The sequence below is a fragment of the Chaetura pelagica genome, unplaced genomic scaffold (assembly GCF_000747805.2).
Source record: "Chaetura pelagica isolate M959 unplaced genomic scaffold, ChaPel_1.0 scaffold171, whole genome shotgun sequence".
NCBI classification, from domain to species: domain Eukaryota; kingdom Metazoa; phylum Chordata; class Aves; order Apodiformes; family Apodidae; genus Chaetura; species Chaetura pelagica.
The window spans coordinates 1269662-1278588 of NW_009952066.1; the positions used below are offsets into that span (position 1 = coordinate 1269662).

Below are 8927 nucleotides of genomic sequence, written 5' to 3' on the forward strand. Positions count from 1 at the left end.
CCGCCACCTCCTCCTCCTCCCTCCGCACCACGGGCAGCGGCAGTGTCCTGCCTTCCTCCACCTCCCTCCTCCTCCTCCTCACCACACCACAGCCAGCACAATGGCCTTTGAAAGCCTGTTCTCCAAACCCCCAAACCCAGTTCTTGACCCAAACATGCCCGACTCTGACAGGCAACATGCAGGGGATGAAAGGTCGAGTAACATTCTTCTCTCTCTCTCTCTCTCTCTCTCCGCTTCTCATAATGGTGATACTAGTGGGGTGATGATGCTGATAATGATGATGATGTGTGTTAATATGCCTAGGGGGTTAACGATGTTTTTTGGGGGGCAGGTCACCTTCAGGTGAGGACTGGGGTGGTGGTGGTGGGGAATGCGAGGAGGGGAGGGTGGGGGTGTCACTGAATTAGAAGTGCATTATTAGTAGGGTTTTATTTTTTTGCATGCATGCTTTTACATTTTCCTTTATTTATTCTGGCTGGGAAGGGGGACTGTTTTCCATAAATTGCACTTTCCAGTGGGTGTCTGTTGAATGTCACCATTGTTCTTTTTCTCCCTTGCCCTGGTGCTGCTAGCCAGGTAGGAAAGGGTGCTTTGAGTTGTTTGGGGTTTTTTTTGTTTGTTTGTTTGTTTTTGTCCATACAAGAATCTCTCACTAGATCCATATTTAACGTCATTTTCTTGCCAGATTACATCTTCCACATTTAACTGGATCTTTTTTTATGCAGATTAAGGTCTGACTGACGCTATCTTTGCCACCTCTCAATCCCCATGCGCAGAAATCCAGAGTCCTTTCCTGGTGAAAGGACCTCTGTTCCTCCCTCTCTCTCCCGCAGCTGCTGGAAATTCAAATCCTTTCTCCAGGCAGCCCTGGCCTTCCTAACTAGTTCCAAAAATACTGTGCCAGGGTGACAGCAACTAGTCCTTCAGTCTACATCTACTTTGAGCATTTGACACAACTGCAGGAGTTAAAAATGCTGATTTTTGACAGCTGGGCTTCAGTCTGTCCTCCACACACAGCTCCACATGCCTGCTTGGTGCTCGCTTCAGAGGTCTGAAAAACACAGAGGGGGGAAAAAAAGGCTTGTGAGTGCATGCAACTGTTCCTTCACTGGAAAAAGCATTAGTAATTTGGTGTTACAAATTGGGAAGTGGACGGCTGCACTAGCTAACTGGTCCAAAAATCGTACTGGGACGTAGTACCAGGTTCAGGGCAGACCCCAGAGCTGCTGATTCTTGTTTTCACCTTTCTGCTTTAAATTGTGAAATAGTGTAAGTTGTGTCATGCTCTGTGTTCCAAAAAGAGTGCTGTGTAAAAGGCAACTAGTAATCCACTGGGATTGCTGAAGAAAGGACATAGCTGCATATTAAAACTGTGCAGCAGTAGCATGCAAAGTGTCTGAAGAGTTCCTGGAGTTAGTAAGTCTGTGACTTTTCACTGTTTCAAGGAGTGAAAATACTTCGTGTTTTAAAGTCCTTGAGGACAAGCCCAAGTTACTCACAGTTCTGCTGGAAGCACAGTTTTTCTAACTTGGAGTTACTCATGTAATGTTGACAAGTAGAGTTCCTCTCACCGCTACACCTGTTGTTCTGCTAGTAAATGGTGAAATAGAATAAATAAGTACTACCTAATAGTCTAATGTACTTTTAATACAGGCTGATTTATAACCGTTTTATAAGATTTTAATTTCAGAAGTGTAACAACACATTTACCTGTTTAAAAAACAACAAACTTCTAAACAAAACTTTTACAAGGCTTCTGCTCCCCTCTCATCTGTATATATAGTAAACTGTATTCTTCATACATACAGAGTGTTGTTAAAAAAAAAAAAGAAAAAAGACCCAAAGTCTTTGTGTTGTGTTAGGTGTGCAAATGTAATCCTGTCAGAAGGTAGTATTTTAACTTCCTGAAGTTTATAAAGATTTCTAACCAGCTGGTGACTGGAAAGGCCTAAAGAGAAACAGGGTCTTTCCCATTCCGCAGAAGACATGGTTGATGCTCCAGGACGAGGGGCAGCACACCTTTAACTGGGAACCATTTTTAGCACTGAATTGGTTTTGTCCAGTCTCCATTGAAAAGCTGGTTGTAAGTTCTGTAGAAAAGACAAAAGTACCTGATACACGTGTATGCTGAGTTACCTTGAATGGAGTCTCACTGAAACTGGCTAGGTATTTTAAAATTGACATGTCTAGTTTCAATACATTTTATCTTGCAATCAGTTTTTTACTGTATTGATAGCTCAGTAGGACTAGTTTACTGTAGGTACAGCCCATGATAGGAGGCTGCTGAAGTAATTTAACAGATCTTTTTGTGCAGCATAAATTAATAGCATTTCTGTTAACATTTAGTTAGTTTGATTTTAAACTGATCTTTAGATTTATAAAAAAGTTGGTTAGTGGTTTTCAGCAGATGTAAAAGAATTCTGTCCTCACCCAGACTTCTGTAGCCTGATTTTCTGACTGATGGTGACCTATTACAGGCATGAGAATTACTTTTTCTGCTGCAGCTGGTTCTGCATTTGAAATCAGTGCCAGATTTGCAATTGCCACCAGAAACTTCAGAAAATATCTTGGAGTTATTTTATTTTTAAAATCTAAAATGCTAGGTTGATACTGGTACTTTCTCTTGGCTATCTTGGCTTTACTGTCATTTAATCTCCAGACTTGAAGGTTCCTTATACCATTATCTGCTGTAAAAATAGCAGTGACCTAAAGATAGGTCTGAATATGGATATGCTAACTCACAGATCACAGGGGTGCAAGTATCTGAGACTCCGCCCAGCCACCCCTTTGTTTTTGTTTTCTCAGTTTCCTCTTCCAGCTGCTCCCTTTCTCTTCACCAGTTTTGCACTCCTGTCTTGGGCAAGCATGATTTACAGTCTGCTGCTGTAACAGGTCTGTCTGGTTTGTCCTCATGGAGAACTGCTCTGCTTAGTTCCAGCCGCTGACAAATTAAGGGAAGAATGCAAGTGGTGGGTTGTAACCAAGAGAAGAACCAGCAAACTGAGATCTGCACTATGTGCATTAGTTTTATATTGTCTCCGTTACTGCTTAGTCAACAGGGTATTGTGAGTGGCATTGCCTGTGTCATAGCTTGATCTGCATGGCTCTTCAGCCATGGCCGTATAGACAGGGAAGCCTTTGTGGAGCACAAGGGCTGAACATTTCTAATCCACAGCGGCTGTTGTCCTGATCGGCTGCGCTCCCAGCCTCCCTTGCCACAGGGCTTCCTTCCATTTTCAGTTAATCTTGACTAGATAAATGTGTCTTATTCTTCCTGCTGCTTTAAGGCCCTCTGTCCACATGTGCATAATTTGGTTGAAAACATTTGCTTATAGCTGTATTTAGGATTTTTTTTTTTCTTGTAATAGTTAATCGCTAAAGACTGTGTTCATGTGAAGTTGAAGTTGTTTGTGATCGCTGAATGCAGCCTTGTGGTGATTTATTGTATTTGAGCATGATTTCAAAACTTGCTTTGCTATTAGGAAACTGGGAAGCAAAGAGATAAGGGCTCCCAAACATGCCCTGTGGGCACACCAAGTTTGCCTGCCGTCCAGTGAAAGCTGCAGAGTGGTCACGATGCAGCTGACGGAGCTGTTTCTCTGCTCCTCTGCATCCTGCTGGGGAGGAGGTGGTGTCTTGTAGGAATGTTGGGCATTCCTTCTGTAGCAATAAACTGCAGAGGCTGAAGATGGTTAGGCAGCAGGGTGAGAAGGTGAGCTTTCCAAAAGTTGTGGTTGGCCTCCAGTGTCACCACAGGAAGCTGTTTTTTGGCATGCCTCACTGCTGGCATTCTCACTTCCTTCCCCCCTTTTGTGGTAACATGGTATCTATTACAGCCAGTCCTGGGGACACGCAAAACAGAGGTTGAAAAACCCAAGCGGACTGGTCAGTAACTTTTCATAGTGCAGTTTCACTGCTTGGCTGTAGATTGAAATAACTTCACATTTGCAGAGTGGTCAACAGTGAAAAGTGCCATTGAGTGACCCGCATAACATTGTCAAAGCAGCTAGTGCCAGTTCTAGTTAGACACTGGCTTGTTTTGTTAACTGCAACAAAGCCTTCTAGTTTTGTACTTCTCTTTCTTATTCATTAATAAATTCTGTAGTATAGCAGTGTGGTAGGGCAAATTCATCCTGTGAATTTTAGCCCTCTAAGATCTTGCTCTAGACATGTAATTCTCATGTAATTGAATTGTGTCTGAGTTACCATGCTGTGTTACCTGTGAGTATTGCAGATTGATGGCATGACAGTGAGCAGGGCAGAAGGTAAGCATGGAACAGTGAGAAGTGATAAATATGTGCAAGAAGCAGCAGCACTGTCCGAGGACCTAGAATAGAGGGAGGGTTGAGGGAGAAATCTAGTTTTGGGTACTAAGGAAAATGTGCCCAAAGGAAACTAAGGAGGGTAAAAGTATCTAGGAGGGATGTAAGGCTTTTTTGCTAAGTTGTGACTGGTGTCAAAAACACTTGCATAGTTTTCCCATCAGCTTAAACACTCTCCCCTGGGTTACATGTTGTTATCACACATATTCAGAGGTCAGCAGAACAAGGGTATGATGCTGTTTCCAGCCCCTGTGAATTAAGAGCTGTTAACATACTCTTTTTATACGAGAATATGAGTTTTTAGACATCACAGAATGTAATGTCCAAAAATGTCATCCTGGATGTTTTCTGATAGCCTATCTCTTCTAGTACTGATCACAGAAAAAAGAGGTGAAGGTTTAACCACACAGTCACTTCAGGAAGAAATATGTTTTATTTTCTTTCCAGACAGTAATACTCAGTTATCACCAGAAATTAGTGGCTTCTTAAAGAATAATTTATTACTTAGTGTGTCAGAGATCTGCTCATATATGAAGTTTACATTTTTGCTACTGTGGCCTTTATGTGTACAAGAGGTAAAAGGGAGATGTTTGCAGCTTCTGGGTTTTTTTTCTACTATCTTAAGATTTTTAGTCTTAGTAATGCTTTTGGAAAGTCGTGGCTATTATATTCTCTTCAGGGCTTATTCTAATAGATGAGGTCAGAAGCTTCACATTGTAAAACAAAATGTAATTATTTTTAAATGAGACTGTTCCTCACCTGTGAAGATGGGAAAAACTGTCATACAGGGAAGATGACCATTTAGTTTTCTTAACATATTTCAGAGCTACAATTGTCTGTACTGATAAAAAAATCTCATTTTTGTATCTTGGATTTAAGAAGCTTGGGTTGTAAATCCTCTTTGAACGTAAATAATGCTGTTTTAAAAAATGATTTGGACTAGGAGTAAGAAAGTTAAGTTAAAGCTGAGTTTGAATGTTAGAAATTAATCTGTAGAGTAATGGTCAGCTACCTTTAAGTATGGTTTTCTATTTTCCCTAACCAAATATTTGCATAACTGATCTCTCAGTGATTTTACCGGACTGATTTCTGAAAAATAATTTGGCTTCTTTGCCTTTGCCATTTTGGAGATGCTCTAGAAATACAGTGGGATAGTGGAAGTGCTTTATGGTTTTGTTTCCACATTCCAGGTATCTGTAGACTGCAGAAAATGAAGCGATCCATCTGTTTTAGTTCCAGCTCTCACATTTAGAGATGAGCCAAATTTTTTTTTGTGTGTACCTAGTCCTTCTGCAGGGACTGACAGGACAGATCATGGCCAGCGTGCTGTCTTTTGCTTTGTTTGGATTTGTTTAGCTTGTGGTGTGTCGGTGATGTTAATTTTGTATCTCCTGTGTTCTGGATTGCAAGATTGCATTTGCAACCTGTCCCTTGGGTTATGAGAAAATCGTGGCACCATATGGCAACTCGTTTTAATAATCCAAGCCCTGGAAGAGGGCTCTCTGAAGGAGTTCCAGTAGGTCAGGCAGCGGTAGCCAAACGCTTCTAAGCAACCTAAACTGAGCATTTAATGCAGGTGCTTTTGTTTCTCTTCCAAAAGTACTTCAAATGCTGTAGGATAGCTGAGACCCCTGGGGAGATGAGGAACATCTGCGACTGTTTTCTGTCCCAGAATTTTACTCTGCAGGTCTGCACTGTAACAGGTTAGGGATTAACTTCTGTTAATTTCTCTTCTGCTAATCTGAAGATGGATCAGATTCAGTTCCACCTTTGGAAATACAAATATGGAATCCAAGAAAGTTAAAAAATGTCAGGGCTTGCTCCTGCAGCACTTAGGCTGTTGTTTTGACTCCTGAGGTGCACCTTCTGTGGGCATTGTAAACTCTTCCCCCTACAGCTTGTTGGCATTATTTCTGTGAAGGTTGTTTTTGTGGGGTAGGATGCTTGGAAGAGAAGTAGGTCTTGAGAAAGACAACAAAATTGTACTTCCTTGCTTTTCTGGTGAAGGACATTGTGGGTTTTGTGTGTCAGGCATTTCCAGCCATAAGAGAAGCACACTAAGATGTTATGTGAGCCCAGAATATCTGTAAGCAAGAAAGCTGTACTTTGCAAAACAGAAGTTCATGTTGTCTCAGATTTGTTTGCTGTAGATAACTGCTGAAGGAAAAGCAACCTAAGACGCAGACCTGTTTCCTAGAAAATTATGTGCTGGCTGTGTTTTTTCCAGACCACATCTATTTGTTGACTTGTATTACTCATAGTGGAAAAGGAGGTAGTTGTGGTTCATGTTGCTGAAAGTCCTTCCCAAAGCTGCTTACTATAGCCGAGTCTGTGAAATAAATTTAGGAAGTGAACTTCTAAAAGGGGTGAGTTCTGCACTCATTTTCTAGCCAGTTTGGATTTTAAATGGGGAAAAAAGTGCCTATAAATCAGAAGGTAATTTCTCTTTCTTCTCCTTTAAACTTTCCTTGAACTGTAATTAAATTATTTCCCAGAAATTATACCTTTTTGACCATTATATTTTCAAGTAATATTTAACTGGTCTCTTATTTTTTTACATTCTTGAAGTTCAATGTTTGGAAAATTGTAGGATGTTGTGGAAAGAACTTAGGCATTTGAGGAGGAGAGGACTTTTGTAATGTTACCTTTGAAATACAATCCAGAGGATAGTATTACTGTGATTCTGCCTGATTGTTTTACCTAGAAAGTTGCTTGAGTCCCAGATGCATCCCAGAAGTATAAATGTAAGGCAGCAGTTCCCAAAGGAAATGGTAACTGGTAAATGTCTCATTTCCGATTTTCAGCAGGCATTTTACTTAAGAGGCTATTTTAGTTGAGTAGACATCCTTGAGACAGTGAATTTGGCTTACTTTGTCAAAATAAAAAATACAGTTATTTTCTAATATGTGCATTTCAGTTTCGTTAGGCACACTTTGTTAATCAAGTGTCTTCTGGAAAAATGTGACAAATGCTTTCCTGTGATATGACAGGTTGTACTGCAGAGTGTGAGAGAGGATTCCAGAGATAATGGACACTGTGGTGTTTGAAGACAGGATTTGTTTTATGCTTGGGGTAGATATTCTGAAGATTCTCTCTTCCTTCTTAAGTGTGGGAGCATCTTGGTTATGTTGCCCTTGGCAAGGCGGTGTAAGAATTGTGCATGAGCAGATCTCTGTGAGCACCTTGTAAAAATCGCATAAAAACTGGTTCTGAAGCTGCTTCTGTAATTCATGTTTGGTGCCCACTTGATGGTGGGCATTCCTTTATTATTATTAATTCCCATTACTTATTAAATCTGGTTTTGGCTTCAGATCTTCCTTTTGTTTTACGTTTGCACTGAAAAATAACGTCCTTCTAAAAATGTGCCCAAGTAAGTGTTGAAAGCCATGAGCAAAACCAGTGACAATTGCATTTGCAGTGCAGCTAAACTGAAGGCAGAGGAGCTGAGAAGTTTTTCTTACCTTCTTTCTAAGTGCCTTTTGGTTTTCTTGCAGCAAAGCATCTTTGTGAGGCTGGGATGTCCAGAGCTTGTCTTTATGTGGTGGCAGTGGACAGCCATGAGATGACAGGGAAGTGTCACAGTTACTGTAGGATTTTACCAGTGTTTGAGGTTCAAAGATTAAGAGGTGCTACCTTTGAAATGGAGGGATTTCCTTAGGTTCTCTCCAAAGCCTCTATGTGATTTGATAATCTGAATGTGGTGGGATTTTTTCTTAAATTTTTCAGCCAGCTAGTGATTTATATCATATCTTGATGGATTTTTGGTTTGTTGAGTTTTGTTTTTGTCTTTTGGGGGTTTTTTTTGTTTGTTTTTTTGTTGTTTTTTTTTCCCCATTGTGGTTTTTAAAGGTGTTTAGGTGTAAGAGGTTGCAGGACATAGAAGATGCCAGTACAGCAGTCATGTCTTCTCCTTATCCATTTACTCCTCTTAAAAAGTCAGAACTTTGGGTTGCTTCTAACTTCTTAAGCACTGTTTTTGTATTGTAGAAACTCAGGTGTTTTGCTTCCTTCTTGCTAAGTTCTTCCCCCGTCCTGCTGTTCCCAGACCCCTGTAGTAGATGAGGTTGATCATCAGGTTAGTTGATATGTTGTGAATACAGGATTGAAGTGGACAAATTGTGAGGCAATTTAATGTAGCCTAATTACTAATATCTTCTACTGGCCCAGCACTTTTTTGGTTTAGGATTTTTTATGTATAGTTTTCTAGTATCTCCAGGCTTCTCCCCTCGCTGCCCCCACCACCTGCTGAATATGGTCCATCCAAAGAATGAGGGCTTCACACACCACAGAGCTGGTGGCATTTTCAAGTAATCTCTACATAAAAATTTAGGCTGAATTCCTGAAGGAGGGGCAGGAATATAGAAATAATTACATAGAAACAATTATAAACGTTTAAAAGCAGCAAATTATTCCACAACCAAAGCCCAGAAAATACCAAATAGTAGGAGAGGAGTTGAGAGTGCTTCAGAAGTATGTCTGAAATAGCAATGATAAACAGATTTTGTAAAAAAGTTAATCTTTCATGGTAAAATATTTTCAGGGTTATTAATGTTTGGGTCAGGGAAAAAAAAAAGTCTGGTAATCATAGCAACTTTGTTTCCCTAC

At 40.5% G+C, this 8927-nt stretch overlaps 1 protein-coding gene across 1 annotated transcript in view; it reads left to right on the top strand.

Moving 5' to 3' along the window:
- Window positions 1–39: 39 nt before the first annotated feature.
- The window catches only part of LOC104395037 (zinc finger CCCH domain-containing protein 6-like), a 25357-nt gene continuing 16469 nt past the window's right edge, over window positions 40–8927 (top strand). Inside the window, 1 exon segment of the mRNA XM_010004707.1 lies at window positions 40–192. Within this exon segment, the coding sequence (XP_010003009.1) occupies window positions 101–192 (92 nt within the window). The 5' untranslated portion in view covers window positions 40–100.